The sequence below is a fragment of the Lactuca serriola genome, chromosome 7, assembly GCF_051521515.1.
Source record: "Lactuca serriola cultivar US96UC23 chromosome 7, Lser_US96UC23_V15, whole genome shotgun sequence".
NCBI classification, from domain to species: Eukaryota; Viridiplantae; Streptophyta; class Magnoliopsida; order Asterales; family Asteraceae; genus Lactuca; species Lactuca serriola.
This window is the reverse complement of record NC_136414.1, coordinates 198,174,386-198,201,006: the sequence shown is the minus strand read 5'-3', so window position 1 is coordinate 198,201,006 and position 26,621 is coordinate 198,174,386. Positions and strand designations below refer to the sequence as shown.

At 32.7% G+C, this 26,621-nt stretch overlaps 1 protein-coding gene across 4 annotated transcripts; it reads right to left on the bottom strand.

Annotated features, from left to right (window-relative positions):
- Positions 1 to 13,315: 13,315 nt before the first annotated feature.
- LOC145061499 (putative LRR receptor-like serine/threonine-protein kinase At1g56140) lies at positions 13,316 to 25,387 on the bottom strand. 4 transcript variants are annotated; one of them, XM_079008988.1, is made up of 24 exons: positions 25,229 to 25,387; positions 23,242 to 23,434; positions 23,084 to 23,155; positions 22,895 to 22,966; positions 22,731 to 22,802; positions 22,563 to 22,634; positions 22,366 to 22,437; positions 22,077 to 22,148; positions 21,932 to 22,003; positions 21,757 to 21,822; positions 21,595 to 21,666; positions 21,435 to 21,506; positions 21,283 to 21,348; positions 19,017 to 19,082; positions 17,262 to 17,350; positions 16,641 to 17,044; positions 15,927 to 16,125; positions 15,657 to 15,836; positions 15,463 to 15,581; positions 14,746 to 14,956; positions 14,419 to 14,650; positions 14,183 to 14,333; positions 13,777 to 14,101; positions 13,316 to 13,637 (listed from the first exon to the last, which is right to left on the bottom strand). In XM_079008988.1, exons 1-24 carry the CDS (start codon positions 25,311 to 25,313, stop codon positions 13,615 to 13,617), a joined length of 3,057 nt encoding a protein of 1,018 aa, XP_078865114.1. In that variant the 5' UTR covers positions 25,314 to 25,387; the 3' UTR covers positions 13,316 to 13,614. The 4 variants fall into 4 exon arrangements, with proteins under 4 accessions (XP_078865114.1, XP_078865115.1, XP_078865116.1 ...); XM_079008989.1 differs by having other exon boundaries at positions 22,895 to 22,963; XM_079008990.1 differs by lacking the exons at positions 23,242 to 23,434; positions 25,229 to 25,387 and having other exon boundaries at positions 23,080 to 23,147.
- Positions 25,388 to 26,621: the final 1,234 nt, after the last annotated feature.

Below are 26,621 nucleotides of genomic sequence, written 5' to 3'. Positions count from 1 at the left end.
AGTTATGAGAAGTCCATCTGAAGAAATTGGTGGTTATTTTGGAATATTTGTTCAAAAGGAAAAAAAATGAAGATAAACAACCTCTAGATAGTCTAACACTGAGTAGACAATTCCCATTTCGGTTATTTTGTAATTAACCCTAAATATGATCCATATTGCCAAATCCTTTGGTAAATGGTTTATGGAGTGGTGTAAAATATCCCCCATGTGGGAATCAAGCTCCATCAATCTAGTCATTGTTTAACTGGATTGCATTTCACACCATGCTCTTGGGGCAAAACGGTGTGGGCCGACTCACCAAGTACAATAAACAAAACTCATTTCTTATCACAAAAAAAGTTGTATCTCGACTTTAACAATTGCATCTTAGTTCAACCTGATGGGTTTTAGGTAAAACAAATAAACTAGAAAACCAATTCCTAAGTTCACATGCAACCTACTTTGGATCTATGTTTTATCTATTGAACATACAACTTTGAATTGCAAAACAAGAACCCTAGATGAGAGAGGCTATTTTCGAAATTCACAAACTAGGGTTTAGAAATTACATACCTTTCAATTGTTATAGTAAACAATTGATAATTCCCTTGATCTTGATCTTGATCTTCTTGGAAGCTTAGCACCACAAGTGTAATGCCTCTAATGGAATCACACCCAAACTAGCAAGAAGGAAAGTAGAAGGAGAGAGAGGGAGTATGCAATTTTTCGGCCCTAAGGGTTTCTTCCAAAGAAAGAGTGACCAAAATGTGAACCAGGAGGCTCCTTATATAGTTGAGGGATCTAGGGTTTAGGAAAAACCCTAATGCTCCTTGCTTAGGGCCTAAGCAAAGCCAAAGGCCTTATCCAAGCCCCCTTGGACGAAATCCTTAGGGTTTCCCCTATAGATTTCGTCCACCTCCTTCCAAGGAGGTTCTGGAGCCTTCCACTCAACTATTAGATAATTGCAAACTAGTCCCTGCACTTTATAATTAATTCTTTTAACCCCAAAATTAATTCTGATTAATTTCTGGCTAACAATTAATTAAACAAAATGATTTCTTATTAATATATTAATCTTTTAACATATTAATAAATTCATTTATATTAATTTATTAATCTTATAATAAATTAATATCTCTCCTTTCATAATTTCCTTGTCCGGTTGCTAGGTTTGAGGGCAACCCAAAAGGACTGTGCTGCTATCAATTCAAGTACATACCAATTATAGTTATGGGCTTAGACACCTAATCCAACAGTCTCCCACTTGGATAAGTCTGTAACTATAATTGCTAGTATGCCTTCTAAATTTGACCAGCAAATTGTAGCTTCCAAAAAGCTGTTGCCGAACTCTGACCCAGTCAGTTACGAGTCCTAAGATAAGTGATCATATAATCCTTCGTTCTGCAAGATATCCCCAGACATAAGACATGGAATACAATCAATCTCTTTGTCCAGAATCTATGTTTCTCGATTTCTGATTTGTGATGATATAGGACTTCTAATCGAACACATCAATTAGTCCTGGCTGGGCCCAGCACATAAGTCAACACCAAATCATCGAGGGGCCCACATATATCGATTTTCCGGTTAAGGCAAAAGGAACGAATAAACATTGACTCATATGCTTGTATCTTTTACTCATCAAACCATACATGACAATACGTTTTATAACACCAAGTTACTGATGCCTTTTCGTATCACCAATGTATAGCCGACTTGCAAATTACAACTCATATATCTCTGTTTCAAGATCATAGATATTATCGTCTCAGTATTACTCGTGATGAATTCCATGAAGTAATACTCTGAGCGTGGGTTTATCCAATACTCAAATCTCAATTTCTGAGTACTCATGAACGTTGCAGCAAATCTATTGCCATGTCTATCCTTAGACAATCTACAATCCAGTTCATGACAGTCTTGATTCACTACTTACTTCCAAAAGTACGAGCGACTGTGGAGTTTGAATAATCTTATTATTCGGGAAGTCAAAACATGCAAAGTGAAACGCAATAATAATATTAATCCTATATGGCCCCAAAGCTTTTGAGCGTAAACAAAAACACTTTTATTTAAACACCATATTGATTACTCATTATTCATTGCTTATAGTTTCAGAAAATCAACTTATTACTTGAATTATAACCACAATTGTCCCATGCTCCAAGCATGCACACTTTGGTTTCCTATGGTCCATACTTTGTGAAATAAATCAATTGAAAAACCTTTCCAATGATGCTCATTTCACAATTCCCAATCCCTATTATTAGTGTTAGAACACAAGGTTCTTGCAACTACGAGAATATGCTAGATTCTAACATTTTATGCAACAATCCTTTCGCAAAGTCATAGCACAAATGTCACCAAGACTTTGGACAATGAAATTACAAAGTACTCTATCGGAAATTGTTACAAGATAATTCCACAGACGTGAAGTCTCACATTCAAAGTACATTCCTTTGAATATCCTTCTTGCATAAAAGTTTCTAATCTAGACATAGACTCTCAACATCCAACTCCCAATATGGAGACATTTCCATATTTACCATATGACAGCTTATTCTTAATAGAATCTTATCTATTCATAATAATGTCAATATAGCCCATTCAGTACTATACTTCTAACTACTCACAAACGACAAATCCTCAGTGCACCTCAGATTTTCCTTTGATAGTTGTTTAATTATTTTAGTCAAAACCGATTCTATTTCCTTTTTCCCTCTTAATGCCCTAGGCATTTGGAAAATTTTAGAATGGTAAAATATTACAGCATATGCAATCAATCCTATACCCGAAGCGTATTGGACACAATGCATAATGTCTCATATAAAGACGTGATACTTTATCATCCTTCTGCCATAATATTTTATGTGTCCTGTTCCCACAATTCGATCTATGAAGAGGGATGCCGTGATCATAATCGAATTTGAGAATGCACTATATATATCCTTGACTAAATTTATTAACTTTTCTCGATCTAAGCTTTAGAATTTTGAAATGAAGTATAATATTCTCTCCCTTAATTATAGCAAAACAACTTTTCAAACATTACAACTTTGCAAAGTGAATCTTTGTTTTCTATAATTAATATTGCTAACTCGCAATACTTTACCATAATAATCATGCTCCCACTAACATGATGATTATTTTCTTACCAGCATAACACTTATGCTCCCACTAGCTTTGACATGTATTCAGAAAACAATTAAACTTCCAGAGAACAATGCTTATTGAATTCCTTAAGTTCATATTTCTAATACCTAACGTTTTGATAAGCCTTTATCAAAGCTTCTTAAAATCATATACCTTTGCCTTAGAAAGCTCATATGTGTGTCTAGACAAATTCAGAACTTATGTCACTAAGTCCCAAATGTTCAGACTAATTGTCAAATCTCATAATTCGAACTATGGAAAGGGATGCCGTAACCATAATCGAATTTGAGAATACAATTTCCACAATTGCTATCTTCTTAAAATCTCTCTTAGTGAAAGCATTTCCTCACAGTCATTTTCATGAAGGAGGTAATCTTATGACACTTAGATTTTGTGGTGTATAAGTTCCTATCCATGTGAATTTGTCAAAACCAAAGTTTGTGACAAATCCAAACTCATATGGACTGAACTTTCTCAATCTCGATTTCTTGCCTCATGGTAACACGGGTGCCCACCATGTCTTCCAAGTGGTTTATCAACTCATCCTTACTTATCAATGTACTTTCCATTGATCAAGGTGCTATGTCTTTATGCATTCACATGAGAACTCATAGAACTCACTTGCATAATTAATTCAATTGGAATGGCATAGAAAAGGAGTATGTCATCCACGATAGGCTATAAACCTCAAGTAGTGTGCTAGTGATGATAGATAAGGTTTATTCTTGATTAGTTCTTGAAACCTTTTTCAAGATCATTAAAACTCCCACTGACCTCTTGACATATACGATTCTCTTGTCAGGAAACTTTCCTCGACAAAACAAATATTCAAGAGTTAGTGTGGTTCTTATCAAGACAAAACACTTCACAATATTTGTCCTAGTTGGTCTTTGTCTTATCCAAGACATCACAACTTACAAATTTTAAATGTGCAAGAATAAGAAAACCTTTCCAAATTCCACATTTGATGAGTGTTATAAACCTTCTTGAGACTTGTCACTCAATTCACAATCTTGGAGTATAACTCTAAGACTTGATGTTGGAACGAAGTATGATTGACTTCTTGATTTTAACCATTTCCACTATTCTCGATTCCTCTTCTTAGACATGCAAATGTACTAAGACTTACTTAGAGGATCAATTGAGATATGGTTCCTAATCATTAAGACTTATCATAAAACACAATAAAAGTTACTCTCCCTTCTTCTTAGAATAGAGATACTTTTATCTTTTTGCCTACTTGATTCTTCTTATTCGTTCTGCCATTGATTGAAACTATTTCAGTTAACTCAGAATTATACTCAATCTTATAAGTATAACCATATTTACTAAACTTTAGTAAATCATGACGAATATCTTAATCACTCTTGTGGTAGACTTGATCAACGTACGACCTAGTGTACTCGATCTCCTAGTCCTTCAATTGACACTTTGTCAAAGAATTAGTCTAAATTTCCCAAATGTGAAAGTTTTTCATTCATCATACAACACACGTTGCATGATTCCAACTTTCTGTCCAATTGAAACTTGGGTGATGAGAAACTCTCCCTATTTGGTAAACTTTTGATATGTCCACAAATAACATAATTAAGAATCAAATCCATTGTCGCTAATAATAGAAACATTCAAACATCAATTTTTTCATACATGCCATTGCAAGGATAAATAAATAAGATAAAGTCAAAATTCATTTTATTGCGGAAAAAATTTGTCCTTACAATGCAATTCAATTGAAAAACTATGTTATTACATATTTCTTAACAATCTATTCTAACTCCAAGTAGTAGCTCAAGAATCCATTCTTCAAGTAATGCGATCGAAATCCATTTCTTCACGATTAGATTCAGCTCACTTCTTCCCTTAAACTTCCTCTCTTTTCTTCGATCCTACAAAACATCAAAATGCAATCTTATCACATCATGTATTAAGAATCTAGAATAGGAACTTAAAAGAGTTAGATAATGGATTTTACCTGAAGTAGAGCCAAACGTCTTGACTCTCCCATCTCTTAGATCTCTCACGTAGTTAGGGCAACTTCGTCTCCAATGCCCTTTCTCTTGGCAATAAAAGCAAATGGACTCCTTTGGCACAGCACATCGGACAATCACAGACTTAGTTCTTTCTGGACTTCCAATGTTGCCAGTGTCCATTGAAGTTTGGGAGTTTGATTCACCAGACAAATTTGCTTGACCAGCACGCCAAATCATTGCTGATTCAGCAACTATAAGCAAATAGGTGAGATCAATTAGGGTCACGTCGTGGTCCATCATATAGTACTCTCTAACAAACTCACTATATGATTCAGGAAGTGACTGAAGAACCCAGTCAACAACCAACTCACTTGAAATCTCGACACCCAACATGTTTAACCTATCAATGTGTGACTTTATCTCTAAGACGTGCGCACACACAGGTTTCCCATCTTCGTGTTTACTTTCCAAAAGGGCTTGAGTGAGCTTGAACTTTTCAAGCCTTTGAACTTGTGGGTTAGGGAGAATGACTGGAGGAGGTGGAGGAAGTGAAGCATGACTCTCATTTCCTTGATCGTATCTCGGAACGTCATCTTCATTTGGAAAGCTTGTTCCAAAGGATTTGGGAAGACCATTGTAAGATGTAGACATCTACAAAACGGGAGAAAATTCAAGTTAAGTTGATTAGAACTCTTGATGCAACACCCAAATGAAACATCAAGCTAGGATCCAACACAATACTCTACAACCTAGAAGAGGGATGTCGTAATCTAGTTGCAGAATATTTGAAGGTAGGTAAATGACGATTTACCAATTTCCACCATGAAAAACAAAAAAGAAGATTAAGTTTTAAAGGAATTGAAACTCCTAGATCTTTTGAGATTCATTGAACTTTTCAATGGCATGTTTAATCTCGATTATGCCCTACTATTTGTGACTGGGATGCCGAGGATCACAAATAAGGTGTGAATAACCATACGAATCACGTGGTGCACCCAATGCTACAATCACCTAATCAATGTGCCGGTTAGCCACACACACTCCATTGATCTATGACAAACATGGAGTCACCCTTCGCTACCAATGTCATCCCCAAATTAGTGTGCCGGTTAACCACACACGCTCCACTAACGTTTGACAGGGGTACGAAGTGTAATTCTATGGATTAGCATACAATTTCACATTTTTCCTAAAGTAACTATGATTTGGGAATTTGAAAAAGCATTTAGTTACTTTGTACTTCATTATACTTATAATGGAAGGTTTCTGTCCTATCCTACCCGTTCGACTAACGACCCTCCACTAGTCAAGAGTGCGGTGGGTAAGAGTGGATACCCATTCAATCGCCATTTTATAGGCAATTTCCTTAAACACCCCTTATAGACCAGCTTCGTGAATGAGGCCTACTAACAGTAAGACTGACCATATTCTTATACATATATAATATTTAACTTTTAATTATAATATACATATAAGGTGTGTTTTAAAACATTTTAAAACTCCAAGGGTTTATATAAATTTTTCGAAATTTAAACTATTAAATTTTAAATTTAAGTAAACCAATTAATTAGATTTAATATTTATCTATTAATTAACTTTTAATTAATTTATTAAATCTTTTAAGGATTATCTAATTAAATTAAACAATTAACTTAATCCTAATCCATGTCCCTTCTAGATTTCAAAAATATGGGGATAGGATAATTTCCTTATTTATCTCAATAATCCAATAAGGCAACTATTATCCAAAACAAAGAAACCTTAAAAGGGGGAGCATATTTCGAAATTACAAGGGGAGGAGGCTAGGGTTTTGGAAACCCTAACCCTAATTTCGACTAGGGTTCATGGAGGCTAGGGTTTTCGAAAACCCTTTGCACCAAAACCCTAAAATCGAAAATTTTGGCCTTTAGGGTTTAATGGCTATAAACCCTAATTTGCAATTCAACTATTATAGCAATTCAATTTAAAACAACAATGGCTCTGATACCACTGATGGGTTTTAGGTAAAACAAATAAACTAGAAAACCAATTCCTAAGCTCACATGCAACCTACTTTGGATTTATGTTTTATCTATTGAACATACAACTTTGAATTGCAAAACAAGAACCCTAGATGAGAGAGGCTATTTTCGAAATTCACAAACTAGGATTTAGAAATTACATACCTTTCAATTGTTATAGTAAACAATTGATAATTCCCTTGATCTTGATCTTGATCTTCTTGGAAGCTTAGCACCACAAGTGTAATGCCTCTAATGGAATCACACCCAAACTAGCAAGAAGGAAAGTAGAAGGAGAGAGAGAGAGTATGCAATTTTTCGGCCCTAAGGGTTTCTTCCAAAGAAAGAGTGACCAAAATGTGAACCAGGAGGCTCCTTATATAGTTGAGGGATCTAGGGTTTAGGAAAAACCCTAATGCTCCTTGCTTAGGGCCTAAGCAAAGCCAAAGGCCTTATCCAAGCCCCCTTGGACGAAATCCTTAGGGTTTCCCCTATAGATTTCGTCCACCTCCTTCCAAGGAGGTTCTGGAGCCTTCCACTCAACTATTAGATAATTGCAAACTAGTCCCTGCACTTTATAATTAATTCTTTTAACCCCAAAATTAATTCTGATTAATTTCTGGCTAACAATTAATTAAACAAAATGATTTCTTATTAATATATTAATCTTTTAACATATTAATGAATTCATTTATATTAATTTATTAATCTTATAATAAATTAATATCTCTCCTTTCATAATTTCCTTGTCCGGTTGCTAGGTTTGAGGGCAACCCAAAAGGACTGTGCTGCTATCAATTCAAGTACATACCAATTATAGTTATGGGCTTAGACACCTAATCCAACACAACCATCTTCCGATAAACAAATCATAAGTTTAGATCAAGGCACTCTACATATATACCATCAAATCATCAAGGCCATTCAGGTAATTATGTTACCTACCTTCTCTAATAGTATCATGAAGCATCGATACAAAAATATCATGTGTAAAACATGGATGAATTAGTCAAATGACTCGTACTTGCCACACTGGTACTTCAATGTGGAAATGTACTATTAAAAGTTGTAGCACCGTTGAACTTAAAACCACTCAGATACTCGGGTCGAGTAATACCACCACTTGCTTCAATATCTCCCAAAATCACTGCTACGACACATGGTATTGATGATCATCACGTTGGCAATGTTTGCATGCATAAAACAACTATAATCACTCTTTTCATTTCGTTTTCATCAAATTTAGACATTTATTTATCCACGACCTTGATTTCGTGGTTCAATTCGTGTAGGTTCCATGCCTAGAATTATAACACACTTTGTTGCCTTTTTTATGTGAAAATGTAAAATTCTACATATATGTTATAGCAGTGCCATGTGGACATGATATGAACAAATTTTGCCACATAGACGCTATACATGGTTTTAGGTTGATTTATTTATATATGATTGTTTGCGGATTTGTCTAGTTTTCCTTTCCTGAATGTCATGCCAAGTTTTTGGTAGAAGTGTTCGAAAGTTTTTTTCACTTTGGATATAGAACTTTGTTCGGTTCCCAACTACAATTGGAACACATGTTTGATTATCTTAAGGATGTCCCAAATTGGACAACATAGGCGGGGTGTTACATTATTTAAAGTTGATGACATAATGATTTGTTATCCCCTTGATCTAATCTTGGTTAATTTGGTGGTGGTGGTCTCTCGTGTGCATTGTTCATTATCTAGCAGAGATCAAGGAAGTGTTTAGGTACTAGAGTAGTTATCAGGTTAATCCTATATATATATATATATATATATATATATATATATATATATATGATAGCATTTATTATAAGTGTCCAATGACTTATTTTTTTAATGAAAGGTCACACCTAGGCTAGTTGCCAAGTAGTTGGCCTAAGTAGTTATACAATGAGACATAACATTGCATTGATATATTGCATCTATTCCATTAAAAAAACATTTTGAGGTAATTATATCTTGTGTTCTATTTTCCTAACATGTATCTCAAAAGACCATTTTGTCATACATTCTATATTCATAACACGCTTTACGTGTCATTAAAGACCCTTTCATAAAGGAAGATGACCTAAATTTTTGTATGTCACAATTTTAAGTGTTTAAAAAAATTATAGATTTACTAATTTTCCAATTAAATGACAATTAATGTCTCATAATACAATATAAAATACATATATAACAAAACAATCAATTTCATACAATAAACAAATAAATGTACTAATATTCAAACTGAATCACATTCAATAAATTCATTATATAAAAAATATCATCTATCAATCTAACACTTTCTATTAAGTTTATAGAAGTAACTGAGTATGAACACACTAATAGCAACAACTCCTACAACAGTTTTGCAAATAATGTAGTGAGAGGTGGGGTGAGCGTGAACCCAAGCTCTGAAATCACCACATATTTTGAGGACACGCACTTTTGCATATCATAAATCATTGTGTGTCATCAAAAACCTATATTCTAACAGTGATTTCTTCGGATCGTGGGAAGAATTAATTTTTAACATCAATAATTTGGAATTGTTGGGTGTGAACGATTAGATGTGATCTACTTTGGTTATTCTTCTTTGGATCGGTGGACTCGATTTCTACATCAAAGGTCTTCACGCAAATTGGTTTTGTTAAAGATTAGTAATTTTGATCCCTCTTGTAATTGTTCATATTACTTAGGTTAAGATCCTTGTAGGTTTTAGTTGTTTGTTTGTCTTAGATTAAAATACTTGTTTCGACTGTCAACTAATGATCTAGGGAAGTATATACAAAACCTATCATAAAGATCCAAGAGTAAATCATAGGGAAATTATGATTGATCATCGATGATTACTAGGCACTTTTGTATATAACAATAGTGAAGAACATTTTATATGGTCTATTTTTTAAGATAATTAGTGTAGTAATAATGATTACATAAACTATTAAAATAGTAATATACTTTTTCGAATTAAATGATCTAAGAAGTTAATATTTAAGAGGTTGTTACTATCCAACAAGGACATATAATTGTGTATAGTTACGTCATGTATTCCTATACAGATTAAGGTTGTCAAATGTGTACCAATAGAAACCAACCAACAAGCTACCAACAGAACCAATTAAGTTGGTAGCCAATTTGATTGGTTGGTAATACTGTACCAATTATGTAATCTTGGCACGGTAGCAGTACATACTTTTGAATACCATGTTTGTACCTTACCAATCAGTTATATATATATATATATATATATATATATATATATATATATATATATATACACACACACACACACACACACATTAGTTGTGAGACCCACGTATTACATGAGTTGATCTAAAAAAAAGAGTTAAATATAAAAGTCAAAATATTTGAAAACTTTGAATTTATAAGAAAAAAAAACAATGAATTATTATAATGGAAATGTTTTTTTATCTTTTAAATTTAAACAAATAATTTAAATAAAGAAAAACAAACATTTGAGTTTTAATTTTGGGAGTTTTGTAATTAAAATGTAAGTTTATTAATGAAATTAATATCCATTTATTGCAATTATTACATTAAAATATTATGTAGAATTTAATAAAATAGAAAATGTTAAATATAAAGGTCATAAATGTTAATATAAATATTAAAATATTTGAGAACTTTCAATTTATAAAAAAGTAAGAAAAATAATGATTTATTATAATGAAAATATTTTTATCTTTTCAATTTAAATAAATAATTTAAATAAAGAAAAGAAATAATGAGCTTTAGTTTTAAGAATTTTGAAATTAAAAGGTAAGTTTATTAGTGTAATTAATATTCATTTATTAATACATTTATTGTAATTACTATATTAAAATATTATGTGGAATTTAATAAAATAGAAAAACTCATAAAATGACATGTGAAAAAAAAAATTAATTCAAAATAACCCCAACATGACATTTGACAAATTGAATGAGAGTGTCACAAGTGGCATAAAAAAACCTTAATTTATTAAAAATGATTTATTGTAATTATTACATTAAAATATTATGTGAAATTTAATAAAATAGAAAACTCATAAAATAACATATAGAACAAAAATTAATTCAAAATAACCACAAAATGACATTTGGCAAATTGAATGAGAGTGTGACAAGTGACAAAAAAAACTTTCATTTATTTTATATATATATATATATATATATATATATATATATATATATATATATATATATATATATATAGGCTAGGTTATTTTGTTTCTTATATCTATTGTGTGCCCGTAAGAACAATTCTGGATCAATGGATGAATAAAATCAATGGTCATGATCTGAGGGTCTACGATATTACAATAGGGTAACATGTACCATATAATCACACAAATTTCAGCAGAAGGGTGTTTTGGTCAATTAACCTATATTAAAAAAGGAAATTTTTGGATTTTAAAAGATAATTAATTTATTTTTTTTTAATTCTGCATTTTTTAAATTAACTCAAATTTAATTCAATTATAATTTCTAATACTAACCGATTTTATTCTGGCAGAAAGAATGACAGAGTCAAACATAAACTAATAAATATATTTTCAATTTTATTTTTGCAGAATATGGTTCATTCAATATAGTTTTTATAGTTAACATGTTTAAAGAATTATACAACATATTATCAAAAATAACATTTTCTAATGAATATTGATTTTATTTTTTAAGAATCCCTAATTACATTAATTCGTAAAGAATAAGACTTACATTTATTCTTAAAGATTAAAACAAAGAATGGTTAAAAAAATAAAAATAAAAACATCAAAATTGAACAAAAAAACTAATCCATTCTGAAAGAATATTATTGTTAAGAAACACTTTATACATTCTGGCAGAATACATTCTGCTGGAATACTCTCGTTCTCCATGTTTTCTTCTTTTTCCATATCAATGACAGTCTCTTCAAAATCTATATCCACAAAAAAAAAAAAAAACATAATCAACTTTAAAATATTAAAACTTTTAGTATATTCTATAAGAATAAACCTATAAAATTTAACAAAAACACTAATCCATTTTAATTGTTAACAATCATTTTATATATTTTTTGTAGAACAAATTTTGTTAGAATATACATTCGTTCTCTATGTTTTGTTTTCTTCATCACATCAATCTCTGCCTCTTTAAAACATAAAATATAAAAAACCATTAAAATCTAACAAAAACATTAATTCGTTTTTCATGTTTTTTTTCCATATCAAAATGCAAACGTCAAGAAAATATTATTATCATTGAGATATAATTAGAATATAGTATAACTTTACTGTAATTTAAATAATTTATGGATTAAATTAAATGAAGTTTTAAAACTACACAACGAGATTGGAAAAATACAATTAAAACCTAATTTTAATGAATCAACCCATTAACCACAAATCAAATAACAAATTGAAGATACCAAACGAAGACGATAATGAAAAAAGCATTAATGACTATATTAATTTGCATATATACAAATCTTATTGCGATTTACATTCACCGATTCTTACAACTTTCAAAAAGCATTAATGTTATTTATTAAAAACAAAAACCAAATACTAATAAAATTCAAAGAGATCTAAATACATTTATCTCAATTGACAGCATAATAAATTATAAAGAGATGATATAGAAATTAACCTGTCATGATTTTCTTTCCACCACCATTGGCATTAGCTTCAAACCTCCTATTTTTCTTGAATATCGATACCTTAATTTTCAAATAAAATTAGGGGGTTCATTGAAACACTATGAGTGACGGCTGAAATAAAATTTCAAGAGAAATAATAGTAGTGTTTTTGATCGGCAGCTAATGGACTTTTCGATTTGCAGAGGAAGAAAGAAAGAGATTAAGCACGTAAGTGGCGGTTTTAAATTAAGAATTTTAATTAAAGATATTATTAGTTCAACATATATTTATTTTGTTTCCTTAATTGCAAATGCAAAAAACCAGAAATACATTTTTTGATTTAATTAATTATTTAATTATTTGCTAAATTGTGATTAGTGCATTTAAGAACACAGTAGTTGCTAGAAATATTTGAACCTAACTCTCATATATATATATATATATATATATATATATATATATATATATATATATATATATATATATATATATATATATATATATATATATATATATATATATATTCCAATTCAATTTTCAAATGCAAGTTGCACATCAGTCATCATCATTTTGGCATTTAGCACACTAAACTAAAAAACTAAAAGGTTAATTAATAAGTTAAAAAAGTGACAAATACAATTTTTAGTAAAGAACAAAAAAACCTGATACATACTCTGGTGTATTACCCGGTACCGCACCATGTTCATCCCTAGACTACAAATGGCGAAGGTTTTCAGTCTAGCATGGAGCTATATTTCCAATGTGGATTAAGTTCCTTGGCTTGACTTGTTAGTAATGAGGCGTTATGTGATCCTCCCAACAAGCCACTATGTATGTAATATAGATCTCATATGATGCTCTTGTGAAGAGACGATTCGGTTCGACTTAACTGTACCTAACATAAAAGCCTTTTTGGTAGCAAGTTATTGTCGAGACAGTATCATTTTACGCATCACAATAAAAGGTTTTATCTATAATTCATTTATACTATCAATATTATAACAATTACATTTGCGTTCAACCATCTTCCACATTTATGTCACATACCTTCTCCCACGATATTGTGAAGCATCGGTAAGGAATCATCATGTGAATGTGGTGAAACTATTGAAAGTGTACTATCACTCTTAAATGTTGTAGAATCATAAAACTCGAAACACGACAAGTACTCTGGTCGAGTAATGACACCGGCTACTTCCATATCTCCAGAAAGCATTGCCACCACACGTGACATTGATGGTCGTTGTGTTGGCGAGGTTTGCGTACACAAATGGGCAATTCTCATCATTCTTTTCACTTCACCCTCATCAAATTCAGACAATTCTTCATCCACCAACTCTAATTCGCGATTATCTTCATGTAGCTTCCACGCCTAAAAATCATACCAAAGGCCAGTAAACATCATAAAAAAAATGCAGGTTTTGGCATGCATCAAGAAGAAGATGAAGCATACCCAATTAAGAAGGTAGATTTTGTCATCTTCCAAACTTGAATCTGAATTGCGCCTTCCACTGATAATCTCTAGAGCCACGACTCCAAACCCAAACACATCAGTCTTCTCCGTAAGGTGTCCCCACATTGCATACTCTGGTGCAAGATATCCACTACACAGTGAATCAGTAAGACTTAGTCGATTCATGTGTTACTTACAATGAGAAAAAGTTGAAATGTCAAGTAATTAAATCTTACAATGTGCCTGCAACACGAGTACTCAAGTGTGTTTTCTTGTCATCGTAAAGCTTGGCTAGACCAAAATCTGCTATCTTGGGGTTCAAATCAGAATCAAGCAAAACATTGCTAGATTTCACATCTCGGTGTATAATTCGTACACGAGATTCCTCATGCAGATATGCGAGACCTCTTGCTATTCCCAAACATATATCAAAACGGGTGGACCATTTAAGTGACAATCTGTTGCTTCCTGCATCACAGATGAAAACCCCAAATGTAACATTATCGCATTATACTTTTTTAGTACTTTATATTTGATGTCTAAAAATATGTAACTTTTTATACCGAATAATGCTTGATCAAGACTCTTGTTTTCAAGATACTCATAGACAAGAAGACGTTTTTCTCCATCGATGCAGCATCCATATAATTTTACAAGGTTACGGTGTTGGACAGCAGATATTGTAGCAATCTCTGCCACAAATTGACTCCTACCGTGGTGTGAGGCTATGGATAGTTTTTTAACAGCTATTACTCTTCCATCTTCCAGTGTTCCCTGTTTATTGTTGAAAAGATTTTTAGGTTGTAGCAACTAGCAATAGTGTTATGATGGAATTGGGGTTGAGAATGGAATGGATCATTACATCCCATTTTCATGTTTGGTTGGCTGGAGGAATGGAATGAGTCATTCAAACATGATGTTGTTATTAATTAATAAATAGACAACAAAATAAGTTAAAACTAATAAATAAACAAATAAAAGAATGTTATAGGAAGCCTCCCATTTTGGTCATTTTAGCTTATTATCCCTTAAAATAATCTATAAAGTATAATTCAAATTATACACTGTATTTACACATACTATAAAACTCATGAAAAATCATATTCCATTCCGACACAACTAAACATGAGCAAGGAATGTAATGAGTAATGACTCATTCCATTAACTAATCTTTCCCTTTTTCGTCATTCCATTCCATCCAACCAATTATGGTTTACTTTATTTATAAGAAGCAAAAACGGACTCTTCATTAAAAAAAAAAAAAAAAGAGTATAAAGTACCTTGTAAACAGGTCCAAAACCACCCTCCCCAAGCTTATTTGCAGGACTAAAATCATCTGTTGCATCTCTCAAGTCTCCATAACCAAAAGTATATGGCCTTGTGTCAATTCCCAAAAACTCTGAAAATTATCAAATGTAAAAAAGAAATCCAAAAGTATCCCTCCTGTCATAAAGAAAGATCCAGAAAAAACCACCTTCATGTTCATCATAATTTCCAGATGTATCCCTCCTTTTCCTTTGCTGACGGATAATATATAGGGCTAATAATGTCAAAAGGCTCACAACTCCAATCGGAGTCCAGATCCCTACAATCAAACTGGTATTATAGTTCTTGTTATTGGAAGACGGATTGTTGCCCACAGTAGGTATGAAATCTGTACAAAAACAAGTAAAGGGCGTTCTCGTCATTTTGTCAAGAATGAATACCAAAAAATTAACAACGAATTTCAAGAAAGAAAACTTACTTGGGGTGGCACTGATTGCTGAGATAAGAGGTCCAAGATCTCCTTGATCACGTATATAAGAAAACCCTTTTCCAGCCCAAAAGAAATGTACTTCAAGATAGTTATTTAAAACCTCAGCTGTCACTTCCCTTGTAACAGGACTAAATGAAGCTCCCCCTGCAGCCCTTTTGATATCAAAATCTTTAAACACCTGGTTTCCCTGAAAAAAAATAACGACCCAGGGACCAAGGTTGCAACAAAGTGAAACCACAAGGACCATGCAACAAAAATCAAAATTTGATGGAATCTGTTATTTCCACCAAACCATGCATAGCAGCCATTTCTACTGTTTCAATAAAGGGACTACTTTTTTTCTCATGAAGTCCTGTATGAAAAAAACGACTAAATGGGTAATGATATATGCCCCAATAAAGTGTTGTATACATAAAGCTTGTTTCTTTTCTCGACGTAATAAATTGTCAGAATGAGATTATATGACCATTTAACATTACATTCCCCCCCCCCCAAAAAAAAAAAAAAAGGAAAAAGAAGAATGACAAATAGGTCAAGAGTTATAGTGTCTTAATACATTAAGCCAGATTTTTGGCTTAACTCATTAAGTCATTATGTCTGGATTAAGTAAAAAAGAAACAGCCATGCATAGCTGTCCAGCTTAAGTGCTTAACTCATTAATCTCATTAAGTCAAAAGGAAATGTTATTTAACACATATATACCTGGATATAAATGTCAAATATTCGCCTTCCAAGGCTTCTCCAAGTGGGACCATCTTCAACCACAAGTTCAGCAAACTGGAGTTTTACAGTGTAGTTACCATTCTCGAGGGCTAAAACGTAATATCTTAATGATTCAGTAGAGAGTCTTGCTGTTTGGAAGAGTTTTGAATCTATAGCGTTTGTGAATTGGCGTAAAGTGGATGCTAATGTGTTGTTGAATTGGCGTTGGGTGGACTCTGTGTTTTTATGAAAGATGCCTCTTCCTCCCACATTGCTGACAGCCCACTTCTTTTCGGGGCTCAAGTAGTATGTTGCTGGTCCAAGAGGTTTGTTGTCTTGCTCGTGGACTATTTGACTTGAGGATGTAATTTGTGGGCCACCACAATTGATTCCAAAGTTACTATCTGTAAATCAACATGAAAAGAGTACTCCACCAATCAATTTAATAAAATACATTAGAGTAAATTACATCTTTGGTCCAAGAATATAACTGGTTTTTGCAATTTTGGTCTTTGTAACGGTTTAGTCCTTATTCCAAGTATATAATCATTTTACTTGGACCAATAATGTAATTTACTTAAAAAATTATTATTAACAAAATAAGCTTCGTTTTTAGCTTACATCTTGGTGATCCACGACCACAAGGGAAACCGCTTTGGAGACAATTCAATTCTGAATTGTTTAAAGTGAAGTTGTTCACAAGTATGTTACTACATGTACACACATCAGTGTAAGAGTTAATTAACTTTCTTAATGATATTTACAATCTCAATCTCTCAACATATAAGTTAGATGAGACCTATCTATAGCGTAAAGAAGGAATTGATTGAGGCTGAAAATACTTTATTTGTTGTGTGTTATACAAGGAAAATGTACAGTTGTACACGACTATAGAAATCTGAAAGCTGGGAATCCTATGACCCATGGGCTAACTGGGCCAAAGATAATAAGTACAATATTTACATTCTAACACTCCCCCTCAATCTGGAGCATAGATGTTAATCATGCCCAACTTGTTACAAATAGCAGAGGTCAACAAACTAGGTAATGCTTTGGTGAAGACATCAACAAGTTGACTTCGAACATGGGGAGTAGAGATAGTTCCATCTTCTAGCTATTCACGAATGAAATGGCAGTATACTTCGATATGTTTAGTCCTTTCATGAATGAAATGGCAGTATACTTTGATATGTTTAGTCCTTTCATGAAACACATGATTGTTTGCAATATGAATAGCCGCCTCATTATTACAATACAAATTCATTGGTCTAGATTGAACAAACCATATTTAGTCTATTCAAGTGCACTTGACTGGGAAATGACATTATGTTTCTTACTTCTACACGAAACTAGATTCCCTCCCAACAAACACATAATAGCATGTAGTAGATTGCAGGTTTGTAGGATCCCATTGTAGTTGACAACCCTTGGATGACATGATGACTGTGATTCTGATATAGGATACCATTGTAGCCAACTTCACTATAGATACGTTAGAATAAGACTAAAAACATCCCAATGTGAGGTTCTTAAGCTTTCCCACAATTCCTCTGTATTTCTTTGGATCCTCAAGTGGATCTCCATCGTCTGGTTTCAATTTCACATTTGGAATTATTAGGGTCTCCCAATGTTTTGTTTCAATCATCCCATAATCCTTCAAAATGCCCAAGCAGTTATTTCCGTTGAGACAAATAGTTCGTTTTTCAAGTATGAGACTTCAATTTCCAAAAAATATTTTAAAGTACCTAAGTACTTAGTTTGAAACCGAGATGAAAAGAAATATTTCGGTTTCTTGATCTCAGTTCCATCACTCCTAGTAATCACAATTCACAATATCATCAATAGACACCACAAGCAAAATGCATCTTAAACCAAGCCCAAGGATATTGCTCTAAACCATACAGTGATTTACACAATTTACAAACTTTTCCAAATTCCCCTTGAGCAGCAAACCCATGTGGTTGCTCCATATAGGTATCTAGAGTTCATCGAGAAAGGAGAAGGAAAATTAATCGTGAAAAAAGAGAGGAGAATAGGAGAAACTTGATCGCCAAAGAAAGAATTAGGGATCTGCGGTTAGGGTGGTCTTTTAGGCTTGATACCATGTAAGACTTAATTAAGTTCCTTTATGATATTTGCAATCTCAACCTCTCAATATATATATAGAAGATGAAACCTATCTATGGAAAGTAGAATCCTAATCTAAAACAACTATATAATTACAATATAACTAGATAGGAATATCTAATAATTAGAAATGTGATATTAGCTTTAAAACTAGGCTATAAGGTAATGTATATTTTACCACTTTTTAATAGAAAATAGACATGGTACAAATTAAAATTTTAAAAGAAATATAAAAAGTAAAGTACGTACAGTTGTAAGGTTGGGTCAATGGCCCAAGAAGGAAGTGTCCCAGATAGTTCATTATATGACAAATCACTGCAAGAAGATAATTATATGAAAATCAGAAAAAGAAACATTTTGATAAGAAGAAAAATTACGATGTAATGAAACTAAAAGAACATAGAAAATTTAGAGAAGATGTATCTGAATGATGTAAATGAAAGGAACTACACAGTCCATCCACGGATTTTTCCTCTCTCTCACATTGACAAGGCTTAGAGTCAATACAATGTGTGCAAAAATAACTAATGATCCCCGAGAATGACGGTGGGAGTTTGGGAAGTTAGAGCTAGTTTATTTAAATATATATATTGTCTCACTTTAGTATTCGGTGGGAGGTTCCATGTATTATGTTACTTTCATTGATAAATGCAGTATAAAAGTTTGGTTTATTTCACAAACAGCTAATCTCAAGTATTTAGTATCTTCAAGAAATGGAAAGTTGCTGTGGAAAACGAAACATGTCAGAAGATTAAATGTTTGAAGTCGGACAATGAGGATGAGTACAACACTAAAAAATTCGATGATTATTGTGATGAATATGCAATCAAGACGTTGAAAACAATTCCTGAAACACCTCAGCAGAATGGTGTGGTTGAGAGATAAGCTGTACACTGAACGAGAGGGCAAATACCATAAGATTAAATGAAGGGTTGCCCACGATGATGTTATGGGCAAATCCAGTTAGCACAACATACTTAATCAATGGAGAACCCTCAATCCCCTGGGTTTTGAATTCCAGAAAAGGAATGGCTAGTCGGAAGGTTTATTTGAATGTACTCGGTTGTGTCTCCTATATGAAGATCAAGGATTTTAAAAGAGACAAACTCAAGGAAAAGGCAAAGAAATATATCTTCATAGGCTATGGGTTGGATGCCAAGGGTTACTGTTTTTGGGATAACCAAAACAAAAAGGTTATCAAAAGTCAAAATGTGGTGTTCAACGAGAGTACCTTATACAAGGATAAGATTGCAATAAGCCCCCACGGAGAAAAGAAACCAAAAAAGCAAGATCAAATTGAGTTCAGAAATCTCAGAAGACAACATTGCAAAACCTATCGGTACTCATGAGATAGCTGAAGATTCAGGAGGTAGTGGGAACTCACATAAACCTGGAGATAAGGGAGTCCAGAGGCTAAACGAGGAAAAGTCTAAATCTCCTGTTGTTCGGAGATACATCACAGAAAGTCAATCATGTAGTCTCCATCAACAAACTATTTGTTATTGATAGAGAATGGTAAACTTGAATATTATTCAAAGGCTTTTAAGGATGAAATACTCCATACAGTGGAAGAAGGTCGTGGAAGAAAAGTTGAACCCTTTTGTCAAAAAAAATACATCAAGAAATTTCTAGAGAAGTTCAGTATAAAAGATACAATACCCAAGAGTAAAACTTTGTGAAGTCAGTTGAGATTCTCAAAGAAATAGTCCCCCAAAAAGGATAAAGACAAAGAAGATGGCTAAAGTTCCCTATGTTTTTGTAGTTGACAGCTAGAGGTATGCTATAGTGTGCACCATACCAAATATCGCTCATGTAGTGGGTGTTGTGAGTCATTTTATGTCAAAATCAGGGAGAGAGCATTTGGAAGGAGTCAAGTGGTTGCTAAGCTACTTGAAAGGTGCTTCCGAGGTTGCCTTACGCTTCAGAAGAAAATGGATAGTCTTAGAAGGTTTTTCTGATGTAGATTTAGGGGGTTGTATGGATTTGGGGAAAGAGCGCAACCGGTTATGTTCATGATGAGGGATACAACAATCAGGTTACAAAGACTGTTGCTCTTTCAACCACATAAGCAAAGTACATAACAATTGCTGAAACAAGAAAGAAGCTTATATGGTTGAAGAACTTCCTATCAGAACTTGGGATGCAGCAAGAAGATTGTGTAATGCATTGTGCTCTTTGCATATTTACCAAGGTGGTGACTACAAAGAAGTTGAAGTTGTGCATGGCTTCAACTAGCCTTCCAGGAACTTGAACATGAACAGAAGGCACAAACTAAAGAAATAAAATGGGGGGGTTACAGAGTTCAAGAACGGATGGGGTTACAAAGTTCTAGAATGGATGGCAGCAGATTTGTTCATTTAGCCACTTTCCACATTTGCCCTTTTTTCCCTTCTAGAATAGACACATAATATTCTTGGTTTGATTGTATTTTGGCCAAACATATCTGAATTTGTATCACATTTTCTTTTTGATTAACCAACCTATAATCAATTTTGCAAATACAAAATTCACTTACATATTTCTGAGAGTTGTGCTCTTTGCATCGGGAAGAGTACCCGTTAAACTGTTGTTTCCAAGAGACCTGAGAATGATGATATGTAAAACTGGTCAATAACAAGACCTATTGACCACATATTACTTATCATACAAGAAGAATATGTGTATTACAAGAAAGATAATCGACTCAAGTTGAACAATCCCCTTGGAATCAGTCCACTCAAATTGTTGAAACTCAAATCCCTGAAAAGTAGACACCCAAATGGAGAGCTCTTCTTTATTAGATAATATTCATTTAATGGAAGTAAATCTATATATTCCGATTACTCACAGATATGTCAAGTTTGTATATTCTCCTATGTTATTTGGAATAGAGCCAGAAAGTTTGTTATTTCTCAACATTCTGCAAGAGGTAACATCTTGTTATATATTAAGCTTCGGGATAATAAAGGAAGCATGGGTAGGTTTAAAAAAATATCAAATATTTGCTTACAGAACTCTCAGGGACTTCAAATCCTTAATAAAATCCAGAGTTCCATTAGATAAGCCACTTATCCTCCTATAACGTTATAGAACCAACGCAGTTTAGAGTTTACTCTGCAAATTAAACGATCAAGATAGTAACTTGCAGAATATAATAATGAATTCTTTAGAAAACAAAGGCTTACAAGTTCTGCAAAGAGGTTAGTCTTGAAAATGTCGGTGGTATAGAATCTTCAAAAGAGTTTCCCTCAAAATTCCTACATCAAGTATGACTTATATTTAAAAAAATTCCAAATGAAAAGCATGTAAATAATCTAGATGCTTGCTTACAATGATACTAACTGTGACCAATTCCCTATAAAGTCCGGTATTCTGCCTGTGAATCCATTATCAGAAGCCCCTCTGAGAAACCAAGAATTATTTTCCACAATAAATGACCCAAATTATTAAAAACTGAGAAGAATAAACATATGGTGCACCTTCTCGAAAATTGTTTATGAAGTAGAAATGTAGAATGAAAATGAGATGTATTTTTATAAGGGTGTATGTATCACAATTCACAATTTTTTATATGATGGATGAAGTGCCTTGAAACATCATTAAATATAAACTCTCTTACACTAGATGTAGGTTCTGTAAATTAGCAAATGTGGAAGGTATATCACCACCAACTCCAGAGCTAATGATCCAACTGACAAAATGAACATACATTAATATGTAATCAGTGATATTGTTCACATATATGCACAACAGAATGCATTGGTGGGTGCAATAGTAATGAAAGAGGAGTTCAAGATGAGTGTTCTTAGTTCTTACAGCCTTTCTAATCTTCTCAAATTTCCAAGTTCAGAAGGCAGAGAGCCTTTGAAATTGTTTGTGCCAAATTTCCTGCAACATAAAAAATTAAAGAAAATATAACAAAGAATTAAACAGAAGAAGTTGCTGATTTGCATAAAGGTTAACAAAGTATAGGAGGAAGTATACAGATGTCTAAGATCAGTAAGCTGTCCTAGCTCACGTGGAACCTGCCCTGATAACGCATTGAAGCTGATATTTCTATTAAAAAAAATCATCATTATATATTATCTTAAAGACATAGAGGTCAAAATCATTATTTGAGTTTAAAATATCAAAAAGGGATGACTTACATGTACTGCATCCGGGTTAAATTGCCAATGGAAGGTGACAAGGGACCTGTTAAGTAATTCTTGACCAAACTACTGTAGCAAAAGTTTGATAGTTTAGCAGAATACAAGCATAGATATTCATAACTTTTAGGTTTTAACTTTCTATGGTAGTTAACAATATAGCTAGTGTAGAAATAGCCGCATACATACAGACTGGTAAGGTAAGTCAAAGTCCAGAGTCCTTCCGGTATTGTGCCCACTGCGTCCATTGCAAAAACGTTTCTGATCGAAGTGACAAAAAGATAATGTTCCTAAAGTTAATTCGAACATAACAGAGTTTTATATTTGAAGGGAAAGAATACACTCACAGGTGGGTGATGTGGCAAGTAGAATTGGGGAAATTACAGTCGCATTTGATACCGGGATTGTAAATATGGTAATCGAAGTTGGTATTGTCAACGGCAGCGCCGCTGCATAATTCTCCGCTTATGTTCCATCCCATCGCTGTTACTGAACTTTCTGGTATCCCCCATTGGCTGAACATTGCATTTATAACTCTCGCTGCAACACCAGTTTTCTTCAGTTTCATTCATAACTATGGTACTAGTAACTCTATTATTCCTCAAATTAACAAAATCGAAAACTAAATTCAACAGTTGTGACATTGATTTTGATAACATTAACCTAATGGCCACAATCTCAGTTTTTCGTATAAACCACCGTGCTACTCCGTTCAAGCGGGAAAAAGAAAGGAATTTGATGAATTGAAGTCGGTGGATATTTGTTTCACAAATTGTCAAATGCAACCTTAATTTTTTAGTTAAATACGAAATGACCCCTAGCCATCCTAACAAATTACCGATTGAGGGTTATGAATTGTTTTTCTAAAGAGCTCTCATTCACCGTGCGATATAAAATTTAGGATTTGACAAAGATCAATGTAATTTGGTTTTTTTATTTAACCATGCAAAGTTTTTTTTTTCCAATTAATTTATCTACATATATAGGGGTGGTTGGATAGGGAAAAAAATGATGTTTATTGTTTATTGCTTATTCCCACCACAATAAGCTAACTTTAAGTGTTTTGATAGAAATCCTTAAAAATCAGCTTATTTATGTAGGAATGAACTAAATAAACTGATTTTAATAAACATCTCATTCTTTGATTATTGTGTATTCTCTTCACAAATAAGCTAATAAGCTAATCTAATTTATCCAAATTCCAAACACCCCTTAGATGTGTTTTCTTTTAAGTCACTCCAGTTATTTTTCTATTGATGAGTTACAAAACACAACCGGACAATTATTTTTTAGGTTAAAGATGTTTTATAAAATTTAAAACTTCCAATGATTAAATTGAAAAATATTAAATTCTTCGAGTAGTTTTTTATAACTTCAGAGATTTATAATAATCGTATGAACTTTATATACATAGTGTGTGTGGTCATATATATAATCTAGAAAGAAAAATCATATAAATAATTCAAGAGTATACAACACAAGCATCCCAATAGTAATATACAAAAGTTTGCGATATTAATTAGAATTGGTACAACTGATGGTAGTACCTGATTTCACAAGTCAAATTTACTTATTTATTATTTTTGGGTATTGGGTATGGGTTAAAATATTATGGATCGGCTTTGGTTGGTGTATAATTTTTTATTTTTTATTTTTATTTTTGAATAACAATTAGTTTCTTAAATGCAAATAATAATTCCAGTTAATGTTACATATATTAACATATTGAAACGTTTTCGTCTAGTTTTTTTTTTTACATTTTACTATATAATAAAAAATGAAATATAACTCATATTTACATATTCTGTTAAAATTACATATGCTAACTGTAGAGAAAACACATGTAACACAGTAACAAAATTAAAAGTCAATAGTACGTCCAAAAATGAGCCGATCGATTCTCTCTCAATGATGACCTCAAGCTAGTCGACTTGTGAGTTTGGATAGCTTTTATATACTATTACATTAGATTCGAAAATACAAATAAGAAAACTAATCAATATTTCAATTGAAAATTTTAATTTAATTTTATTATTATATAATTGAGTTTTTCTAATAAATGCTGGATTTGTTGGAAAATTTTGATAAAATTAAGCTGGGTTTGTTAGAGCATCTAATCTAATCATTAATCAATAACATCTTTTAATGCGAATGAAAATGAAACTCAAATCGAATTCTGAATAAATGAGCGAACGAAATTCTCTCTGGATAAAACACACACACACAACCACTAATCGGAGATCTTGATAAAATTGAGTAGAGGAAAGCAAAACATGTAGACATAGTGAGAGAGAGAGAGAGAGAGAGAGAGAGGGAGGGAGGATGAAGAAGTACCTTCAGCTGGATCGGTGGTGTTTTGAGCTCGAGTTATGGCGGCTGTGATAGTCAAGCAGAAACACAACCACAACGGCGATGCCATCTGCAATACACGCCTCCGTCAGTCGTAGCTTCCTCCGTTTAACAATACCGTTTCACATCATATTATTAATTTATATAATACATACACAGTTTTTCTTGATATCAATAAATGCGTAGAAAATTCAAAGTTTTAAAATATCAGAGGTCGGGTCGGGTCTGTCTCAATAATACCAGATGTAAAAGTTGAAAAAAAAAATACTCCGTAATTTGTATAAAAAAGTAAGTATTAGAAAAAATACAAAAAGCAAAGTTTTAAAATACTTCTTTCTCTCATATCCTTCCATCATTCACTCATTCTAGAGCATCTTCAACTCAGGCACAGATTCAGAAGCTCATCTCCGATCATCTTCACAATCCCTAAAACATTTGGGAGTATTTGGATGCATGCTTAATCTATTTATTTCAATTCCAAGTTAGTAATAATCAGTTTTAGATGTTGAGGTAAACTAGCTATGATTCAGATTCTTCGATTATATACGCAACTGATTATTTGATTCTAAGTCACCATAACCTAAGTTGCACGGAAACGGATATGGCAATGAGAAACGGATACGGAATGGAAACGGGAAACGGCAAAACCCAAAAAATCAAAATATGGATACGACAAAGATACGTCAATATAAAATTGTGTGTGTATGTGTGTGTGTGTGTGTGTGTGTGTGTATATATATATATATATATATATATATATATATATATATATATATATATATATTGATGTCAAGTCCCGCAATAGAGGTTGATCTATTGATTTAGTTGATGATCCTTGTGTTTCTTGAGAAGCCATAATCGATGATGTGATCACGAATTAAGAGAATCAAGAATGGTGATGAATGATGATTGACGATCCTAGTGAATTGTGATCGACTAATCGTCTTTGATCGAGAAGACAGGAGACAACTCACGACAGGGGAGACTTTGACCGACAATCGGTTAGGGACTTAAGGGAATACCAAATACGTTTTGAGCCTTAAAAACAACAGCCCATTAGTCTTTTTTGGATTTAAACTTAAAAAGCTCATGTAAACCTTAAAATAAAATAAAAACGGTTAGGAAACTTCATCGAAACTTTAAGGAAACTTCGCAGAAACGTTTCCATGATATCCGATACTTCCAAGAAACATTTTCAAGGAGTTTCCATGGAGTTTCGGAAACGGAAACGGCAACCTTAGAGAAGTTTCCATGCATCATAGACCATAACTACATTAGCATTAAATATGATATATGAAGGTATGAAGAGTACATATAGAAGTCAAATGAGACTTTTATGGATATGAAGGAGAGTTTGTTTGGGTTTAGACGTTTAGTA

What these genes read in the sequence shown, in the direction of transcription:
- LOC145061499 (XM_079008988.1), bottom strand. Translation starts at nt 25,313, where the DNA reads ATGGCATCGCCGTTGTGGTTGTGTTTCTGCTTGACTATCACAGCCGCC. An exon ending in CTTACTGATCTTAGACATCT is followed by an intron (nt 22,635 to 22,730) that starts GTATACTTCCTC and finishes TTTATGTTGCAG; the next exon opens with GAAATTTGGCACAAACAATT. An exon ending in CTAACCTCTTTGCAGAACTT is followed by an intron (nt 21,823 to 21,931) that starts GTAAGCCTTTGT and finishes ATAACGTTATAG; the next exon opens with GAGGATAAGTGGCTTATCTA.